The sequence below is a fragment of the Pteropus alecto genome, unplaced genomic scaffold (genome assembly GCF_000325575.1).
Source record: "Pteropus alecto unplaced genomic scaffold, ASM32557v1 scaffold43, whole genome shotgun sequence".
Lineage (NCBI taxonomy): Eukaryota > Metazoa > Chordata > Mammalia > Chiroptera > Pteropodidae > Pteropus > Pteropus alecto.
The window spans coordinates 2,255,469-2,276,674 of record NW_006435764.1 but is presented as its reverse complement, the minus strand read 5'-3'; the positions used below and the strand labels follow the sequence as shown (position 1 = coordinate 2,276,674).

At 64.0% G+C, this 21,206-nt stretch overlaps 1 protein-coding gene across 1 annotated transcript in view; it reads right to left on the bottom strand.

Moving 5' to 3' along the window:
- The window catches only part of SHANK2 (SH3 and multiple ankyrin repeat domains 2), a 408,406-nt gene that overhangs the window by 215,121 nt on the left and 172,079 nt on the right, over positions 1-21,206 (bottom strand). The window contains exons 15-16 of the mRNA XM_025046286.1: positions 14,369-14,538; positions 9,468-9,581 (exon numbers count right to left, since the gene is read on the bottom strand). Of these exons, the coding sequence (XP_024902054.1) occupies positions 9,468-9,581; positions 14,369-14,538 (284 nt within the window). The remainder of the gene's footprint in view (positions 1-9,467; positions 9,582-14,368; positions 14,539-21,206) is intronic.

Here is a 21,206-nt window from a genome sequence, read left to right as displayed (position 1 = left end):
ACTGCGGCGACAGCCCGCTTCAAAGCCACCAGGCCGGCTGTCATCAAAACCAGACGGGAAGCACTGGCGAGGACGTGGGGAAACTGGGACGCTCGTGTGCTGCCAGTGGGACTGTCACACGGTGTATCACCATATGTCCCAGCAAGCAATCCCACTCCTAGGTGTGCGCCCCCCAAAACCGGAAATGAGGGTTCAGACAAAAGCTTTCGCCCAAACGTTCATGGCAGCGCGGTTCACAGAAGCCAGAGAGCCCATCGGCTGACAAACAACGCGACGTCAGCTGGCCCGACGAAAAGATGGCCGCTCACGGGCGCAGGGCTTCTTCCGGGGGTGACGAAAGTGTCCTGGGAGCAGACGGGGGTGACGTGCGGGCACAGCCTCGTGCCTGCGCTAAGAACCCCTGAACCTCACACGTTCAAAGACTGGCACGGCGGGGTGTGGCTGAGGTCCCTCAGATCGGCACGCAGCAAGAGGGGACACGAGAGGGATCACCATCAAGTGACCGCATGGCCTGACTGGACCCGCCACTGATGCTTCTGGATGCGCACTGACCGAGAACGAGCGTCGACTCGCGATCCAGGTCTGCGGACGGTGCCGGAGCCGCCCCTTCCCATCGTGTCCCCGCCCCTTCCTGCCCCGTGTCCCCGCCCCTTCCTCAATGTCCCCGCCCCTTCCTGCCCGGTGTCCTCGGGTTCCCAGGCTGGGTCTCCTCGCCCCAGCGCCCGCAGCCCCACAGCCCCAGATGGACTGGGCACTGGGGACGCAGCGCACCCTCCCAGACGCTGTCCTTGGTTAGCCAGCCGCTGGGGCAGGACCCTGGGCCCCCGACGCTCGCCTCGGAGTTGAGCTGCCAGTGTGCCATGTCATCGCTCCCAGCATGTGGCCCCATAAGCCAATGTTTATTCATTATCCCGGATCTGTTTCCTATTCTCTATTTCAGAGGAGCCAAAAACAACATCTCAACTCAGTGACGGAGCGCCATATGACGACTTTCGTGTTCCAAAATGAGCCACAGCACGCTCTGCGAGGTAGCCCTCAGCTCCCGCCCGTGCCCAGCGAGGCGGGGCTCCTGGCCCGGGCTCGCCGTCCCCAAACGGGGTGCCCAGGCGCTGAGAAAGAGGCCTCAGGCCAGGCCTCACTAGTCCGACAGGTGGCAGGCTGGTGGCCACCTGCACGCACTGGGAGCAGCTCATTTGTTCTGCTTCTCACAGGGCACAGCCATGTCTGTCTTTGGGGCCCCCAGAGTCCAAGCCACACATGGCGGGGGCGAGGGGGACAGGTCAGCCAATTCCCAGGCAGGATGCTCTCGCCCCGGCTGCTACTGCTCGAGCTCTGCAGGGGCAGGAGGAGGCCTCTCAGAGTGGGGGGCATGGCAGGCAGGCGGAGTCTGAGGCCCTTGTCACCTACTGACCGAGGGGACAAGTGACACCCTGGCCTGGGATGCCAACAAAGGTGGCGTTTTCTCAGGTCGCATAACACGCCCCCTGCCTCTCCGCTGTTACAAGCTGTGGCAAGTGCGGTGACTCTTCTCTCTGCCCTGTGAGTGTCACCTAGCCAGGTGACATCTCCTCCAGCAGTGTCGAAAGGTTTGGAGTGGGAGGGAGTGCCCGGATGTGGGGTGAGCTGTGCATGAGCACAGAACGGGTGTCTATGGCCACCGCCAGGCAGGGTCTGTCCGCCTGCCAGCCACCCATTCACTCACCACTCACCCACACACCCACCCACCCATTCACTCAGCCTCCCATCACCCGCTCACCCACGCATCCCTTTGTCCATCTGCCCACCCACCCGTCCATCCAGGAAGTGCCTTCTCAGCACCACCTCCAGCCCAGGCACCATGCTGGGTGTGGGGACACTGCGTGAGCTGGCTGCATCTTCCTGGTCCTTTGGCCTCATGGAGGGTGACGCATATTGATCGAGTCACCTTGTAAATAATGCACATTTACAGACTAACCGACAGGCCCTCACCTTTGACCCCGTTGGCTCATGCCACATGCACTGATTCAATCTGCTCCGACTCAGCTTTCCAGATGCCAGCTCAGCCAACACACCGCCTGGAAGCCTCTCACACGAACATCCCAGGTGTCACCCAGACTTCCAGTCTTGTCAGGGGGAGGTGGAGCGGCTACTTTCTGTGGGCTGTGTTTAGGGCCACACCCCAGCATCCTGCTGGTCTCCCCGTTCAGTGGCTGTCTGCGGATGTGGCTCTCAGGGTGACCGACAGCCAGTGTTCAGCGAGCATGTCCGAGGCCCAGCCTGCCCCAAGGGTTTCCCGTGACGGGTTCGCCCGCCTCACAGTAGCCCTGCGGTAAACACGGAGCGGGAGGCGGCCGCTGGCTCAGGGAGGCTGAGCACTGTGCCCGAGGTCACACGGCAAGCAATGGGCGAGACTCGGGCCCTGGGCGTGTGGCCTTAACCCAGAGGCGTCCGGTCCGTGGACCCGGGCTCCCGGCTTCTCCTCCGGAACAGAGGACGCGCCCTGAGGCGGACCCAGGGGGTTCCAGACGGGTCAGCGTGCGGCCTGGCTAGGTGACACTCACAGTGCAGAGAGAAGAGTCACCGCACTTGCCTCAGACAACAAAACAGCCCCACTGGGGACGGGCCGTGTGGCAGGAAGGAGACGGGACGGCGTCCACGGGAAGGCCCACGGCTTTCAGGGAGGGGGCTGCGCGAGGCCGTAGGGTGGCATGTAATCCCACGGGACCGGTGTCCTTACAGGAAGAGAAGGGGACATCACAGATGTGTCAGAGGAGGCCGTGTGAGGAGCAGGGACGGGACGGGCATCCGCAGGCAGGGACGAGAGGCCTGGCTAGGACCTGCCCCGCTGACGGCTCAGTGTGAGGCCTCAGCCTCTGGAAATGCGAATCCACCGTCTGTTGTTCCGGCTCCTGGGCTGTCATGTTTTGTCATGGCAGCCCTGGAAGACGAAGACAACATTCTTTCCTGCCCACGGTCGTCCGCCCAGTGTAGGAGCAAGAATGTCCCCAACGCCCCCGAGGGGGGAGATCTGAGCCACACCCGCTCCCCTTGCTCCAGAAGCCCAGTCCACAGTGACCACTGGGGCAGGGTGACTATCTGGGCAGAGCCGCAGACACCACATCCTGTAGCAGCTGTGGGGAGGGAGGGCAGGGTGGGTACCAGCATCACCGGATTGCCACGGTAACCTGAGGCCGGCCATCACTGCCGCTGGGAGGGGAAGGGGCTGGGTCCCAGAGCAACGCCAAGGACTGAGTCCTCCTAACGGAACCGGACCCGGCAGAACCGTACTCGGGAGCGGGCCGGAGCGTGGAGACCAGTGTTTACACAGGGAGCAGCTGCCTGAGACTGGAGCTTGCACGGAGGCTGCGGGCTCCCAGTGCGTGTTTCAATAAAAGGGTGTAAAAGGAGGGAAGGAGGGAGGGAGGGGCCAGCGTGCTCCCGCCTTGGCTGTTCCACGAAGCACGGTCGCCCGCGGCCGGGACCACGAATCCCCCTTCGGGGAGGGAGGGAAGGAAGGAAGGAGGGAGGGAGGGGCCAGCGTGCTCCCGTCTTGGCTGTTCCACGAAGCACGGTCGCCTGCGGCCGGGACCACGAATCCCCCTTTATTTTGTGTCTCGTTGGGGAACAGTGAGTCCCTCTGGAAGATGGCTCTTTAGTTGCTTATTAATGTTTTAAACTACGATTGTGCTAACAAAGTCACTTGCCCGTATTTTTAAATGTTCTAAAGATAACGGAAACGTGCTATTTGGGAACCGACCGCGCCCACCGTGGCGTCTCGCAGGGGCTTCGTGCACAGTGTGACCGCCGGGACTTCCGCTTCACGGCAGGGCGCCACGAGCCCACGCCCTGATGGCGCTGGGCAGAGCTACTCAGAAGCGCGGAGACAGCGCCACCCCTCCTCTGCCTCCCCGGGGAGTGCTCTGAGCTGGGTGAAAGCAGGTCACGGTGGTGGCCGCCCCTTCTGTTCAAAGACCCCAGACATTGAGGCCTCTGTGCTGAGGGCGCATGTGAGCTGCAGCCCATGGGGGGCCCTGTGCCCCTCCCTCTGCTGGCCTGACATCCTGACTGTCCGTGGCAGACCGTCCTCCTGCACCCTGGGCCTGGCCGGCCACACGTCTCAAGCACATTCACCCCTTAGTACCTGGCTCAAGGCAACCCAGGCAGGGCCAACCCAGACGTTTGCTACACGGGCAGGAAGAACCACCTTGGAAGATGTAAGCCTGGGCTGCCCAGAGAATAAAGCCGCCAGGGAGGGATCAGTGCCTAGAGGCGGAGAGAAAGCTCCCTAGGGACATCGCTTGAGCACCTGGATCCAGCCATGCCTGAAGCCAGCCATCCAGGCTTTTTACTCATATAAGCTACTGATTCCCTCCCGAGGGACGGGAGTGCTGTAGGGAACTCTGGGACTTTGTCACCTCCAATTAAGAGTGGTAATGACCGGAGCAGCCCCTGAGCTGGGACGGGGCAGGGCGAGGCCCTGGGTCAGGGCTTGGCTCAGCTTTCCGCACCGGCTCCGCCACCAGCCAGGAGTTTGGCCGTCATCCACCAGCAGCCAGAGTCCCTCCTCCAGAAACGGGCCTGAGCCCTGAATCGGGATTCTCACACCGGGTCCGAGAGAGCCCGGTCCTCTCAGGGGTACCCGCCCTCCCCGACAGGAGCCCGTCCGTCTCTGCTTCGCTTCAGATGCCGCCTAAGTGACTGACCGCAGGCTTGCTGTTAAGGAAAAGGCGTTTTGCCCAGAGGTGCACACTTTCACACCAAGCGAAGTTTCCTTTCCTTAAACGTGGGAGTTTTCCCTCCACAGGTCGCTAGAGTAGGCGAGAGTCTCAGCTTCACGGTAAGTGTCCGCCATCCGGGTCTCGCCTTCCCTGTGTGGTGTCTATCCGTGCTGGGTCCCCAGTCCGTGGGCTCGGGAACCCAGAGATTCTTTGGGTCGGTGACCCAGACTCAACTCCCAGCCTGTGCCTGCGGCTCACAGGCTGAAACCCCGCACTAGCTGCTCAGTTTCTCCGGCCCTTTGTTCCCTCACGTGCAAGGACGGAGCCCGCAGAGCCCTCGGGACCCACGCCCAGCACACAGCCGGGAAATCCCGCTGGCCGGTCATCTTCGCGGTCTCCGAAGACCTGGGCTCTTAAACTAGGCTCACCTAGGTTAACCGGTAACTGCAGGTTACCGGGCCAGCGGGGTCAAGGGGACTGTCTGAGGAGGGGTCATCGGCCAGCCCCCCTGGAGCGGAAGGGCAGGCGTCTCCAGAGGAGGCTGTCCTTACACACTCATTTCTGGAAGAAGCTCTTCCGCTCCGCACGTAAAGTGGGAGCCAGCGCCACTGCCACAGACAGCAGCGCCCGCGTTAGACACAGTGGAGAGCTGAAGGGACAGGAGTCGAGCCGGCGCCGCCGCCCGCAGGGGACCCCACGCCACGCCGGCCCCTTCCTAAGGGTGGGACTGGCGGCCACAAGGGCTGCATGGGAGGGTCCAGCCTCCCAGGGGAATAGCCGGCCACGGTCTGGGAACAGACGTTGGCAAATGTCGCTCACCGACGCACGGCTTACTTGTAGGATATGTAATGAGTGACCATGAAGCAACAACAAACGGACAGAACCCTAAAAGCAGAGTGGGCCAAAGACTGGAACCGGCGTCGGACGACGAAGAAATGCAAATAAAGGCCAATAAACCAGCGAGTAAAGGCGCTCAGACCCCGAGGCAGTAAGAGAAACGCTCACTGAAACCCAGCAGCGCTGTCCACACACACGCAGCGGACCCCAGCGGGCAGAGCGATGGCGGGGCGCGGGCACCCCAGTTAGGGTCTGAGCGTCCGTGTCCCCAGATGCAAGTGGCGGCACCCTAACGGCCGGTGGGATGGTCTTTGGGGTGGGGCCTTTGAGAGGATTAGGGAGAGATGAGGTCAGGAGGGTAGGACCCTCGTAACAGATCAGTGTCCTTCTAAGAGGAGGGGACACCACGATGCTCTCTCTCCACCATGTGAGGACACAGGAGAAGGCGCCGCCTACAAACCAGGAGAACTCGGCCCTGACGGCACCTTGACCTTGGCCTTCCAGCCCCCAGAACCGTGAGAAATGACTGTCCACGTGCGGTGTGAGCCGCCTGTCTGCGGTGCTCGTCACGGCAGCTCGGGCAGGCTGGACACCCACTTAGGACAGGGCGGGAGCATCCAGAAAAGCAGAGGGCACGCCGGCCCCGACCGCAGTCACTCCTGGGGTGCGAACAAGGGCCCGTCGCATGGGTCTGCATCGGGAAACGAATGCGGGTCGCAGAACGCTGCCCGTGACAGCCCCGGGCTGCGGAGGCTCCAAGGGGCCCCCCGCGGCAGGGACCGTGAACAAACCCACGTGCCGAGGCTAAGAGTGGAACAATGAAGCTCAGACCCCAGACGTCAACACCGATACCGCCCTAACAGCGTCACCGCGACCGCCGCCACCACCGTCACTGCCACCACCAACTACGTCACCGTTGCCCTCACCGGCAGCACCATCACCAGCATCGTCACGATTGCCACCATGACCGCCCCCGTGCCCCGACTACACGACCCCCGAATCTTAACGTCTCAGAGGGCGACTGGTCCGCCGCAGACTCTGAGACGGGTAGGTGAAGGGAACAGACTGGCAGCTCGGACGTGTCCTGGTTCAGCCACCCGTTAAATGTGCCTCTCTGAACCACATCCTCAGGGGACATCTCCCAGAGGAAGCAAAAACGCCAAGCTGACAGGAGGTTCCTGGCCTGGGGAAGTGGACAGCGGCTGGCACCCAGGGGCCCCGGCACGGATGGGGAATGGGACGGTCCCCTTTGAAGAGGGAGCTGGGAAATCCAGACACCCGGGTTCAACCCCCGTGTGGACACGTGCAGGGCATGTGGTCTTTATCCCCGTGGAGGGCACTCCACGCACGGGGTGGGGGTCTGTTCTCTCCTCCAGGGCTCCGTGGGGAGTGGACAGCACGCGCTGTTCATCACATCTGTCTCCCCATCAACAGTCCGACTTTCTGATCTGGACCTTGTTCTGACAGATAGCTTCTAGAAACTTCTAGAGAGCCACAGGGACCAACTCCCAAAAACAGATTTATTCCAGTTCCCAGGAGAACAGTCAACCAAGGGAGGGCACGGTGAGGCGTGGCCTGCACGCATGTCCTTCACCCGGCCACAAGCCTGCACCGCAGAGGTTCGGCCATAGAATTCCGGCAGCCGATCCAGCGAGAACCCTGCAGAGACATCCCCTGGGGGTCACTGAAGCGGCTCGGGCATCCTGACGCCCGATGGGCTCTGGGCGGGCACGAGGCACACAGCACCCCAAAATCACACCGGGCAGCTCAGTCAGATCCGCTCCTGGAGCGAGGGGGCGTCAAGAAGGTGGCGTCCTGCACAGGGGGCCCGAGCTGCCCAGTCGTTAGGCCCCCGAGCCCGGCGAGCAGGTTCCGTCCATCCCCGACGGGCAGGCATGGGGTGGGCAACGGCTGTCCACCACGCCATCCTGCCCCCTCGTTCTAAGTGGACCGTGCTCCCCAGTCAGGCCCTTGGCCTTAGCGACTGGAACGCGACTGGCCTTGTCACCTTCTTGGGGACGGACAGACGGGAGCCCTGTTAACGAATCAGCCGCGTTACTCGTCACTTCACGCATGTGCGTCATTTTTCGTGACCCGACCCATCGACAGCCTCCGAGTATGCTTTCGGGACCCACTCACCGGCCGTCGCGGGGACGGTCGGGTCTGTGCGTCACCCGGACTAAGCCACAGCCCCCGGCTTCTCAGTCCAGCGCTCGTCTGGGGGCTGCCGTGGCCGTGCCCGCCGACGTGGCTAACAAAACCTAACGGCGCTGGCCTCCAGGAAGGTGACTTTCCTCCCCAGTCACCTGGTGGCCAGAAGAGCAAAACCGAAGGTTCCCCGGGGGAGATGGAGTTCCACGTCGAGGCCGCAGCACCCCAGGCCCCCCGAGTCCCCGGCCTGCCCTGCAACGTCCCACGGTCGCGTGAGCCAACCCCTTAAAATGAATCTCTCGGTGCACACACATATCTGCATCCATACCCCTATCTACCTCCCACTGGTTCTGTTTCTCTGGAGAAGCCGGGCTGGTCAGCTACCAAGGGATGCCCTCCAGGCCGGGGACCATGTGGCCAACACCTGTGGCATTCAGGTCACATGCCGGCCCTGGACGAGGGGATCTGGGAGGCGGTGCTGGGTGCCTTCTGAGCCAGAGCCGGTCAAGTGGACAGGACCTCTGCATACCCTCACCCCGCACCTGCCAGCTGGAGGGAGAGTCCCCTAAGGCTACTGAAAGTGACGTGCCCTGGTCCCTGGTCACCCGGGAGCTGTCCCGGCCAGCAGAACCCACACTGCACAGACACCAGGTGGGAGAGAAACGTGGGCCGCACTAAGCCGCCGAAGCTGTGGGCTCATCTGTCACAGCAGCGGACATGCCCGGCCAAACACATGCGGCCACGACACTTCGCAGTCAGATGACAGCCAGCCCTGTGGTGGCCGGGTCCAGTGCAACACCACGTGGCCTCCTCTCCAGGCACGGTGGACTGCGGACACGTGTCCTGTCCCTCATCGGGAACCAAGCAGGACACAGAAGCATGTCCTCAAGGGACCTGGACACATGGGGGAGGGGCACGCACACAACTAACTGGCCATTTCCCAGAATGCCTTCCTTCTCGCACGCGATGACATCGCCACGTGCGGCACCTCGCGCCCAGTGCTGTGGGCTGAGGCCTACAAGAGGCGTCACCGTGGACACCGTGGGCATGCTGGTCCCGTGCACAGAATCACAGAGCCTACGCCACGCCCCTCCCCCGGCCCCGTGCGTGCTCCGTCCCCAGCCTTCCATGGCACAGGAGGCACAGCCAGGCCACCGGATCCCACCGAAAGCCAGCAGGCCCGTGGACCAGGCACCGGCGGGAGACGCGAAGCCTCGCCTCACCCCTCTCGCATCTTCCCCGGCGCCGTTTTATGTAAGATGTCTCCTCCGGACATTTCGGTCAGGTCCATCCGGGGCGACCAGTTTTAAAGCGGTTCTCACGAGGGCTCCGTTGGGGAGCTCTGAGAGCCGTGGGCACGGTTTGCCCTCGCGGACACGCGGGCCCTGGGCGCAGCTGCCATCGGCGCACCCCACGGCCACGGATGGCGCCCGTGCCTTCTCGGGAGGGCCCGGGGGCAGCCTCCTGCAGGGCGAAGCCCTGGTTTACGAGACTCTATGAGATCGCCGAGGAGGCTCCACGCATCGAATCAGCCTCTAAGAGCCCTTTCCCCCGACAGCCAGACGTCTGATCCACATTTTCTGCAGTGTGGACGGAGCGGCCTGGTAACTAAAAGCTCCCACACCGCCTGCACTGACCTGCGGTTTGGACAAAGCCAGGGGACCTGGGTCGGTCGGCTGGAGAGGTCCTGTTTTCCATCTCTGCGCCTCCCTGCACCAGCCCTGTCCACGCCCCATCCAGCCGACGGTGCCACCCGGCGGGGCGGGCGGGGGGCCGCCTTACCTGCCTGGCTGTCTCGGGGCTTGCACTGGACTTCCTCCACGCAGTCGGCCGGGAACCACCCGATGTGGCCGCGGGCGCTGCCTTCCCAGAAGCCCCCTTCGCCAATGCTCAGAACTAGAGACAAGGACAAGAACAGTGTCAGTGGGCAGGGGCCGAGCCGGGAGGGCCTGGGGGTGAGCAGGGCGGGGGGTGGCGACGGGAGCAGGGCCAGCATGTTGTCGGCTAAGTCTGCAGAGCCAGCAGCTCTGGTCCGTGTGCTGGCAGACCACGCCTTCTCGGCCGTGGACGAGGGGACCCGGCAAAGTGTCTCTTGGGAGGACAATGCCGAGGGCATAGCACTACAGTCCCCAGGTCTCCTCTGCCTGTCACCCTTGGGGACAGAATGCAGCACTGGATGTACTGTCATCTCTATGACACCACGTGTCACGTGGCCGCTTTGTCCTTTGGCTCGGCGTCCCATCCGAGACAGAAGAGTCCCCACCATCGGTGGGGGCAAGATGGGAGGGGCGGGCCATTTCAAAGGGGAGAAGGAGCGATGAGGTCTGGGGAGCGGGTCCACGTGTCTGGGTCCCCAGGATCTTTTAAACCAATTTGAAGAAAGAGAACATGCGGCAGGGGACAGACAAGCAGTGACAGGCTGTGTGCTGAGGGGCTGGACTCTCTGGACGCACAGTGACGAGGGCCGGATTGAAAGACGAGGAGACCCCCCCTCGGGCGTGCTGACTTCTTGGTGAAGGGCCCATGAGTCTGCTGGGGCTGGCCGGGAGTGGGGGTCTGCCAGTCTCCTTCGGGAAAAGGGTGGTGGGCCGTGCTCGGGGGCCACTGTGCCGTGAAAACCCAGACACGCACGGTGGGACAGACACAGGTCCCCGCCCACACGGCCGGGCTTTCCCTTCCCGGGCCGAGCGCTGGGTGAGCAGAGGGGCCCCAGTGGACGCCCACAGCGAGATGGGGTGAGCGGGGGTGAGCAACGCGAGCCTGGAGACGCGGGCTGGGGGCGTCCCAAGGACCCACGTGCTGCCCGAGGCGCGGTCTAGACAGACATTTCGGTTGCGAGGGCCAGCTCAGAGCGGCGAGGTGTGGGGAGGGTCCTATTTCCAGGCTTTTGGTGCCGGGCTGGGGGCGTCCCCAACACCCTCAGAATGTGGCTATGCAATGGGCACATCAATATCATCTCTGAGCCTCTTAATCTTTAAGTCATCAGGCTGCAAAGCGGCAGACAGCAGGAAAAGGGGCCGGGCCACCGTAATGCCTCCCTCCCTCCCTCACGTTAATCTGAAAGGCCAGATAAAGACCAACTGGACCTGTGATTTCCGAAGGTCAGTAAAACAAGAAATGCCAGCTTTCTAGTCTCTGCCTAATAATTCGAAGTAATGACCTAAACGACACAGGCGATCTGCCAGCTGGCCGGGACGGTCATATCTGCTCAACGCCTTTCCTCCTAAAATCAGTGCCGACCCGTTACGCTCACTGCCATCCTGCTGACCGGGATGTGGCTGCGATTTCCCAGAGGAATCGGATCTGGGAGGGTCACCGGAGGCAGCGCCCCGCATGGCGGGGGGTGGGGCGGGGGGAGGCCGGTGCCCGGGGGAGGGGGCCGCACTGTCTTTCTTTGCCGTGTGGACAGCTGTCCTGTTGTTTTAGGGGGTCCGTGGAGGACGAAATGCTGGGGACGCACCCGCCGCCTCTCATCCATGTGACGCTCGGGGACGCGCCTAACGCTCCGTGCCTCAGTTTCCTCATTCGCCAGGCGGGACAGCACTGTGGCTCACGGAGTGACTGCCTGTGATGGCGGCGCAGCGAGCCAGCGTGCAGCTGCAGCGGCCGGGGACACCGCCGCCCAGCTCCGCGCCGAACGGGCGTCAAGCGCAGGCCTCGGGGTGTGTTACTATCCCATGGGACCACGGGACGGGGTGGGGCGGTGTGCGGCCGGCTTGAGGGAGTGGACAGGCAAGCACAGGGAAGCGGAGGGGTGTGGACAAGGCCTGCCCGGCTCAGGGACCCTGCACGTCTGCCTGATTTCAGGGGCCTTGATCAGCTGGGCAAAGGGAACAGGCTTGGGCAGGGACTGTCACTATGTGATTCGCCCCCGTGGCCGTGCTTGGTGCCCTAACGCCCTGCCCCATATGTGTCACTGAGGGAGGAGCTGAGTGCTGGGCAGGGAGCCTCTGGTGGGGGGCGCTGGGGCCCCGCCTCTCCCCCCGTCTGCACCGAATCCCGAGTGGAACGGGCCTCTGGGCCAGCGTGAGTCATGCCACAGGGGCTTGCCTCCACATGCGCATCGCCAGGGAACCAGAACAGGTACACCCCCGTCCCCGGGCATCCCTCATTCACGAGAGCAGTGTTGGGGTGTGCTTCCCCAGGGACACGGGCTCCGACCGCCTGCTGTAAACTTTAGGACCTTCCTCTGCAGGGCTGAGCAGAAAGACGGAAGCCAGAGAGGGCACCGCGGGGTCACGAGCAGGCCCCCCCGGGGCTGCCCCCCTCAGAAGAAGTGAGTTCGGTTTCTCCGGAAATCCTCCCAGAAGCCCTGCCCCCGCGGTGGGTCCCCGGGGTTGGGGGGTAGGGGGTGCAGGATTCCTACAGAGGGCTCCAGGGCAGCCATGGGCACGGCCCAGGCGGCCACCGGCTCTCCAGACAGAAGGCCCGTGACGGCGTCCTCTGAGGTGGCGTCTAGGAACCGACCCTGTCGCTTGTTGTCTGGGGGAGTCAGGCCCGGCTCCCCACACGCCCACACTCCTCACTGAGGCCTGGGCCCCAGTCTGGGGTGACCTCCCCAGGAGGCGATGGTGCTGCTGGGATTGCAGCGTGAGGGCAGACCCTCTCACACCCTCGCCCATGGGGATCCAGCCCCATCGCGACCCCTCGGAGCCCCGGATCCTCATCTCTGCCAGCGCCCCCGCCCCGGTCTGTGCAGCATCTCCTTGTCACCCCGAGTGGGAGGCCCCGGCGGGGGCTCATCCTTCACCTCCCCGGACTCTGCCTTCGCTCCCACTGCTCCTAGAGGCGGCGAGCCCCGGGAGCCTGTCCTTCCCAGCTTCTTCAGGATGCAGCGGGCCCTGGGCGACAGTGCGGGGCTGATGTCGGCGGCGAGGCATGGGCTGGAGCTACAAGCCCCTGGTGGACCTGCCTCTGGCTCCCGCGCCCCCGGCTGGCCTGCCAGCCTGCAAAGGCCACCTCCTGTGCTCGGGTGCTGCGTCAGCTGTGCATGACGACTGTGGGGTCGACGAACATTCCTGAGTGTGCAGGGGAAGAGAAGCTCGCCCCACGATGCGTCCTGGTGTTAAAATTCACGGGGGCGGGTCAGGGGGATTTTTGGGTGCATAATTTGATGACCCGTAATTTTAAGATTTACAAAAACACTTGCATTAAACTATACAGGAAACAGTTCAGGGACTTTTGCTACTGGGTGTGATGACCAAAGACCCCACGGACCACACTGCAGGAGGCAGTTATAAAACCTGAGTGTGACAGGACAGCAACCGCCGGAAGGTGCTGGAACGTGCGGAGAAGCAGATAGGCCCGCTGGGACGGGCGGGCAGCTGCACGGGGGGCCCTCTCTCTGCCTTGCGGCCGGGACTACGGAGCCTCCCCAGGGCAGGGCTGGAGATGGGAGGCCCCGGGAGAAAGATCTGCAGTCTCCACAGCCCGAAGACACAGATAGGCGAGTCCAAAACAGCAACCAGGCACCCAGAGAGACAGGGGGTGCCCCCCGCAAAGGAAAGAGCCAGAGAAGGTGCAAAACGCAGCCCCCACATCTCCGATCGACCCCAGGACCCCCTGCGTGCAGAGCAGGTGCAAACCCAGAGCTGTCACTCAAGCGACCGGCCAAAGCGAAGGACAGAAGCCCGACAGAGACCGGTCTCCACGCCCCGACCCTTCTGTGGTCCAGACGCTACAGAAGGTCGCCGGACACGTGGGGACCGCGAAGAGGGAGCCCGTTCTGAAGAGGAAAGTACGCCGGGTGAGCCAGCCCCGAGGCGACCCGGTAACAGACGGGGAGTTCCAGGGACGATGGTGCCAGCCCCCGGCCCGTGCTGTTGATGAGTGAAAACCCTCGACAGAGTAACAGGGAGTCTGAGCAAATAAAAAATAAATAAATAAATAAATAAAAATGCGTGCAGACGAGCTGGGGTCCCGAGCATGGACTTCGCAGCTCGTGGGACGTTTCAGAGGAAAGAAAGTGAACTTGAAAATGGGTCACAGGGATGGCGGAGGTGAAGGAAACGGGAAGACGATGCGCAGAGCCCTGCGGCAAGCCTGGTGGAGGCTCGAGTCCACGAGCATAAAAAATAAATAAATAAATAAATAAAAATGCGTGCAGACGAGCCGGGGTCCCGAGCATGGACTTCGCAGCTCATGGGACGTTTCAGAGGAAAGAAAGTGAACTTGAAAATGGGTCACAGGGATGGCGGAGGTGAAGGAAACGGGAAGATGATGCGCAGAGCCCTGCGGCGAGCCTGGTGGAGGCTCGAGTCCACGTGCAGCGCGACCAGCGGCCATCGCGAGGGAGGGGCCCGTGACGCTCGGGCTCACGGTGGCCCTCAGAGCACCGTCCAACGCCGTGGACCTCCCCGCGTCGTTCCGGGTGGCTCGTGCTGCACCGTGCGCCTGCCGCCCCCACCCCGACTCCCGTGCCCGGATCTGCCCAACACCCCTCTCTGGAGGCCCCCGGGGTTCCCGGGTGGAAAGGCGCTCGGCCGCCACAGCCTTCGCCTGCCCCTCCCCCGCACCTTCCCCAACGGCGTTTCATCCCCGGCGGAGACAGGACACCAAGGCTGCGCCCGTGAGAATGGCTGTCGAGTGTCCTCTGTCCCCATCTGCCTCCCGGGGCTCCATATTTTCCATAGGGGTCCCGGCCTGCCCTTGCCCCAGGAGCCGAGGACGCTGGGGACACTGACCTTTGACCCTGTCGCCACGGTGAAGGGGGATCTCGCCGTCGACCTGAGGCTGGTATGGCTTGACGACCACGAAGAGCCTCCCGGGCACCGCGCTGTACAGCTTCCGCTTGGGCCCCAGGCGCTCGAAGGCGGAGAGCGCGTCCTTGCTGCTGCCGGGCGGGAAGGCCGGCCTGCGATGGAGGGGACAGAGAGAGGGTCACTGGCTGCGACAAAGCGGGCCACGCTCTGACCTGCGGCCAGTCCGCTCACGGAGAAGGCTGTCGAGGGCAGTCACATCGGAACTCTGCTTCCCGACGGGCCGAGCACGTGTCGGGGCCCGGGGCCCAGCGTGCGAAGTCACGGCACGCGGTCATCGTCCCCAAGGGCATGACGGCGGGGACTCAGCAGGTGTCCGCACCCACGTTCCAAGCAGCATCACGACAGCCAGGAAGCGTCCAGCGCGCGTGTCCAGCGATGGATGATGCACGCACGAAACGCGGCCGCCCAGGCATCGGACGGCCTGGGAAAGGGAGGAAGTCCCGACACGGGCTCAGCGCGGAGGACACTGTGCCCAGGAAAACGAGCCGGTCCCAAAAGGACGAGTCCTATGTGACTCTGCTCACGAGAGGCCCCGTGGGAGCCGGGCTCGCAGAGACGGCAAGGGGGTGGCGTGCTGGGGCGTGGTGTGTCACGGGGACAGGGTGTCGGCTTGGGGGCATGCAAAGTCCTGGAGACGGCGGCGGTGACAGTCACACAGCAGGGCGAATGTGCCTCGTGTCACTGAGCTGTGCGCTGACAGCAGCCAAGGCGGCCGAGAGCAGCCAGGTGGGATTCCGGCCGCCACGTCTTGGTGTGAGGCCTGCGTCACAGAATTCTCAGATCGGGAGACGCAGGGCCATGTGGAGTGGGCTGGGCCACCGCCCGGCCGCCCTGCGCGAACGGGGCCCGCCCGCTCACTGAGCCTCCACCGTCCGTCATTCACCCGTCACTTACACGTCGTCCGTCTGTCCGTTCGTTCATTCATTCATTCATTCATTCATTCAGCAAGCATCTGGCGGGTCCGGGAACACGAGGCCTCACAGGGAGCCACGCAGGGAGAAAGACAAGTGGGAAGACACTTTCTGCACGTCCAGTGGGTCAGCACAGAGGACAGGGTGACTCGGGGACAGGCTGCAGACGGCAGGAAAGACTCTGCAGGGACATTTAGGGCAGAACTGATGTCCCAGAGGCCAAAGACGTGACTGGATGAACCCTGGGTTACTCGGGCCGTGGCGAGGGGGCTGGATGGGGGCGGGGAGCCCCTCGGCAGGGCCGATGTGCAGAGGGACAGGTGACTCAGAGATGACAAGGGGCAGAGCTGCCCGGACCTGGGGACCCACTGAAGTCGGCCGTCTCCCAGTTCCCGGCTCGCACGGAGGGTTGGGGGAGGGGCGGGGGAGGGCGCCAGCTTGGGCTGTGGCGCAGGGAGGTGCGTCCATCACAGACGGCCCCAAGCCTGGGCCTTCCACTGACAGCCGTGTCGTAAGCAGAGAGCTCAGCCCCCATGTCACCGTGCATGGTCAGCCCCCATGTCACCGTGCATGTCACCCTCCGGCCCAGAGCTCAGCCCCCATGTCACCATGCATGGTCAGCATCGGCCCAGGGCCAGGGAGAAGCAGAGAGGTCAGCCGGCACACAGCCCTGACCAGCATGGCCCTACCACATGCCACTGTGGTCCTGGTAACGGCGTCCCACGCGCCACACCCTCCCCGTGAGGTCCTAAGGAGGTGCCGCAGGGGTGGACAGAGCTCAGGAAGTCCTCGCCGCTGGCCGGGACGCCGGCGTGCAGCTGGTGTTTCAGGGGCTCCGCGGGGAGACCCACTGTGACTGGACAAGTGCCACATACACCGCCGAGCCCCGCACGGCCCTGCCGTCCCCACGCTCTCTGTGGTGACCCTGTTTGTGAGCACAAGGCCATCTTGGCTCGGAGGCGGAAACGGGGGTTCTGGAAGGTTCTGGGGTGTGGGACTCCCCCTTGCTGTGCACACCCTTTTCAGGAAAGTGGGATGGGTCCCCAGGGCCTCCTGTGACGGGGACAGTTCTGAACGTGCCTCCCGCCTCGTACCTTCCCACAGCCCGTTCTGGTCACAGCGCGCCCCCTGTCCCGCCCGGACACCCCACTGGCACCTTTCCTCACCTCAGTGCACCCTCTCATCTGGGGGACCCCCGCCTCCCCCAAGGAGGTCTGAACACTGACTGTGTGACCTGTGACTCGGGACACCCGCATCCTCCCCTACACCAACCCTGGGGGCCGACATGTCTCCCGCCGTCTTTTCTGGGGTGGGGACATGTCATCCCCCTGAGCAGTGAGCACCCAGCACAGAGGGGGCTGGCAATTCACGCGTTCACCTCCCCACAGGAGCTTAAAGAGTGACTGTCCCAAGTGTGGAAGGTGAGTGACGGGAGAGGCCCGTGTGGTCAGCCAAGATGCACCTGCTCCCCGACGCTGGGCCCCTTCGCCTGGCCCCGCCCCCCAGGCGGCTGACACAGACCCAGAGTCCGGCCCTTCATTGGTCCCTAGTCCTGGTGTCCGGGGAATGTGCCTTTAGCATGCGGGGTCGGGTGGCGGGGCTGTGGGAGCACAGTCCAATTCCACAGCCGGCCCCGGCAGCACTGGCCTTGTCCCTCCAGTCCCCACCCAGTGACCCATGGCCCTGTCTGGGTCAGGATGGGCAGAGGGAGGGATTAGCAGCTGCTGGTCCCGCCGAGGAAACCAGGCTCCCTGGTCCATGGGAGAAGCAGCACGGTGGCTTCCTGGTCCCCATGTCCCCAGGAGGCAGGGAGAGGGCACACAGAGGTGGACAGGGCCCTGAGCCAGAGGACGCCCACCGCTGCGGGCCCACAGCCCGGCCAGAGAAGGGCTCTACTCCCCGGCAGGGGGCACAGGGCAAGGCGGGGTCCCACGCCCCAGAGCCTCCCGGAACCCTCGTTTCCCCCCGGCAGGGGGCACAGGGCAAGGCGGGGTCCCACCCCCCCCCAGAGCCTCCCGGAACCCTCGTTTCTGCCTGCACAGGAAGTGGGGGCCTCGACCTCTGAGGTCCATGGCTGCATCTGAGAGGTTCTGTTCTCTGTGCAAACTGCTCTTGGGTTTGAGGCGCCTGTCTCGGGCTACGGGAGGCACAGCCACTACCTGGGGTCGGGGGGGCGGCGGTGAGATGTTGGTGATGCCGACATCGCCATCCTGGGGCTGCGGGCACAGGCTCGCGGCCCACCCTGCCCACCTGAACACAATGGCCCTCCCAGACGGCCACGCCCGCCGCACGGGGCTGGCTCCCCCGCCCGGTTCAGCCCCTGGACACCCCGATGCTCGCTTGGCCTCAGCTTTCCACGGCCAAGTTCACAGAGCTGGCAGGGACTGGGCTAAAGGACAGGCTTTCTTGAGCCCCTGCCAGCTTCTGCCTGGTGGCAGCAGAGTCCAGCTCAGCTCCCACCCCTGTGGGACGGGACGGGGGGCACCGCCGTCCCCGTGGGCGGGGGAAGAGAAGGCTCAGAGGACTCAGCCAGCGGTCGGGACACGTGTACTCTCTGCCTGAACCCCGAAGCACGAGCCGCTCCACTCTGCTGAGTGACCCCACCCCGAAACCTGTTTAAAGGGGGGCGGGGCGGCTGCCCCAGCTGTGCAAAAGTACACCAAGAGCTGTTCTGAGCCTGGTGAGAGCCGGTCGGCCCCCTGGGGAGCCGGGAGGGGTCCTGGCGGGAGCCCACTCCTTGCGGGGGGGAGGCGGGGGGACAGCTGGATGCAGCACACCCTGGCTCAGGCGGGTTCTTGGGGACATGGGCCTGTCATGCCAGCGGGCACCACTAGAGGGCGCGTCTCAGGCAGGTGTGTGTAGAGCTGGCACCTGAGCCAGGTGCACAGGTGCTGCGGGGACCCTGGCTCCCATGCCCCGGGACCCCTAACTCTTCTGCCTTGCACCTGGTCCAGCTGGGGAGGCCTCGGCCCCCCTTCCGCCGAGTTTGCACCTGAGGGTGTGGCTCAGGCCACAGTGCTGCACCCACCACGCTCTGGGCTGAGGTTTCTGGGGCCTCCGGTTACCTGAGAGAGGGGTGCTGAGGGGCCAGCCTTCCCTGTGGGCGTCGAGAGAGAAAGGGGGGGACGAGGCGGGAACGTGCAGCCTGAGGCCACCGCCTCATGCTCGGGACGCTACGTCTCCCTCGACCTGGCTGACGAGATCTCCTCTCGTCTCCTGCCCCTCAGCCCAGCACGTCACCAGACAGGGGCGCCAACACTGCCTGCCCCACAGTGGCCACAGGGTCCTTCTGAAGTGTCCCTGACTATGACAACAGCCGAGGGTCGCAGACACTTCTGTGGGATTCACTACGAGCTGGACATGGGTCTCAGAGCTGGGCATGGGTCTCAGTGCGGGACAGGCCTCTACGCATGCCCACTGGCCCCGTTTCACGCAGGAGAAAGCGGGGTGCAGAGTGGCCAGGCGGCCTGCCCAAAGCCGTGCAGTGGGCAGGAGGCAGCTGTGGTCCTCACGGAGGAAGCCATGTCCCTGGATACAGCCCGGTGGTCTGGCACAGGGCCTGCCTGGGGGGTGGGCCGTTGGGCAGCCACCCCTGAGACAGGATGGGGTGAGGCGGGCACATCCTAAACCCACCTCTAGTTCTGTGATTGCCAGGAAGGGCTCTGGGGGTATGCTGGGGGACCCCGTCCTACGGCAAGTGCATAGTGCCTGGCTGGGACCCGTCGGCCTCAAGGACAAAGACACAGCGGAGGGGTTCAGCCACCTCCCTGAGCCCCCTAAAGGCCCAGGAGCTGTGCCGTGGGGCCCTGAGTCCCAATGTCCCCTATCACCTGACTGGCTGGTATTGTATGTCCATTTTCAGGCCTAGGCGCAGGGGTGAAAGGCCGGGCGGTGTCTCCCAGCCAGGAAGCAGAGCTTGCTGTGTGGCTCTAACGCCCGCCAGTACCCTCACCTCCCAGGGGCAAGCCGGCATGCCCGGCGGGTCCCTGTTAGAACGGGGGAGTCTGGGAGTAAGGACCACGGCAGCTCACACGGCCACTGTCACGACATGGAGTCGCAGAGAGCTGGATCATAATGAGACGGACATGGGACGGGCAGGCTGTGATGGGGTGGGGGGAGGGGAGCGGGCTGGGACAATGGCAGGGAGGGCTGACCGACAGTCCGGATGCCACTCGGCAAGGTGGGGTGCCGGCCAGGCAAGGACACCTCCCCCTGACCAGGACAGGCAGCGGGCGCACGGTTAGGTGGGGCTGACCGTGCCGGTGTTAGCACTGAAGGTCCTGCACCCGGCAGGCCAGGATGGCCGGTCGCCCTGCCCGCAGCTCCGGGCATAAAGGGAACGAGCCTGTCCAAATGCCTGGCCTTGGTTCGGACACGGGTGTGGGCTGCACCTAAGGGCCGGTGTGGACGGCGCACTTCCTGTGTGCAAGGCGCCCTGAATCCGTTTAGTCGGCCGGCCTTGAGGACAACCCGAGGGAGACCCGTCTTACAGTCCCCAGGGGCGAGGCACAAGGGGTTAAGTGGCTGTCTCAAGGTGGAGCCCAGGACGGAGCCCAGAACACGTGCTCAGGAAGTCCTGGTCAGGCGCTCAGGGCGGGCCAGTTACTATGATTCTCTCTCTCACACACATACACACATGCACACACGCGCACACACACACAAACACAAAGGTGCGTACACGCACACACAAACAGAAACACAAAGACACGTTACATGCACACACGAGTGAACGCACAGACACACACACACGCAACAACACAGACGTGCGTGCAGGCACACATACACGCGTGCACACCGGCAGTGCGCGCCCTCACGCCCACGCGTGCACACCTGCATGGCCACGGGGACACTCAGACAGGGCCCCGCCATGTGTCCCAGCCGCTTTGTCTCTTTAGAAGCAGTAATTTGTCTGCGGCGTTTGCAAGTCCCTGGCCGCACTGCCTGCAGCATCTTATTAGACTTCGTACGGGAGGAAGGGGACACACTCTTCTTAAATTAGAGTCATAATTCTAGCGAACGGTGTGAAGCGGAATTTTCTGCCTCGGGGGATCCTTTAATTTAGCTTGAAACTGCTCTTAGCACCTGTGACGTCTCCCTCGGGGGGCTCAGAGCAAATCTAGACCGGAACCGGGAACTGGGTCTCTCCGTTCAGAGGACGAGACAGTGCGAGAGGCATGTGTCCAGGGGTTGTGGCACTGACGCGTGCCTGGGGGTGCGCCAGCATTGCGAGGGGCACGTCTTCCCCACGACCTCTGCGGCTGCAGCCCGGAGACCTGGCACGCTGCTCGTGGTCACAGCCCCTTCCCCAACCATGTGACGCACTGAGCCCTCCACCCGGGCTTCCTGCCTGAGCCCCCACCCCAAACACACACCAAGCACACGGGACGGGGGCCCTGTGCCCCTCCCCACGTCCTGATCATGGCTGGGACGCAGCAGTGGGTGACAGGGTGCCGAGTGCCGGACAAAGCGGCCATTCAAACCTCGCCGGAAATGTCACGCCAGCCAGGAACACACGGGCCCTCCCTGCCGTGCGGGTGAGGACGGGGTCAGCAGGGCGGAACCCTCGCGTGCCCCACCACGGACTCAGGAACCAGCAGCCTGGTTCAGAGTCCTGCCCGGCCCCACGCTGGCCGTGTGACCCGGGCCTCAGTCCCCTCATCTGAGACACGGGAGGACGTAGCACCCGTCCGAGGCGCCACAGAGGGAGGGGCCCGGGACAGCGCAGGGGACACGCCTGGGCCCCCTGACTGCGCTGTCGGGTCAGCGGTCACAAGGCACGGCCACTGCTTTGCTGCTCGTGCCCCTGAGGCCCAGGCGGTGAGCGGCCCGCACCCTCCGGAGTCCCGCCC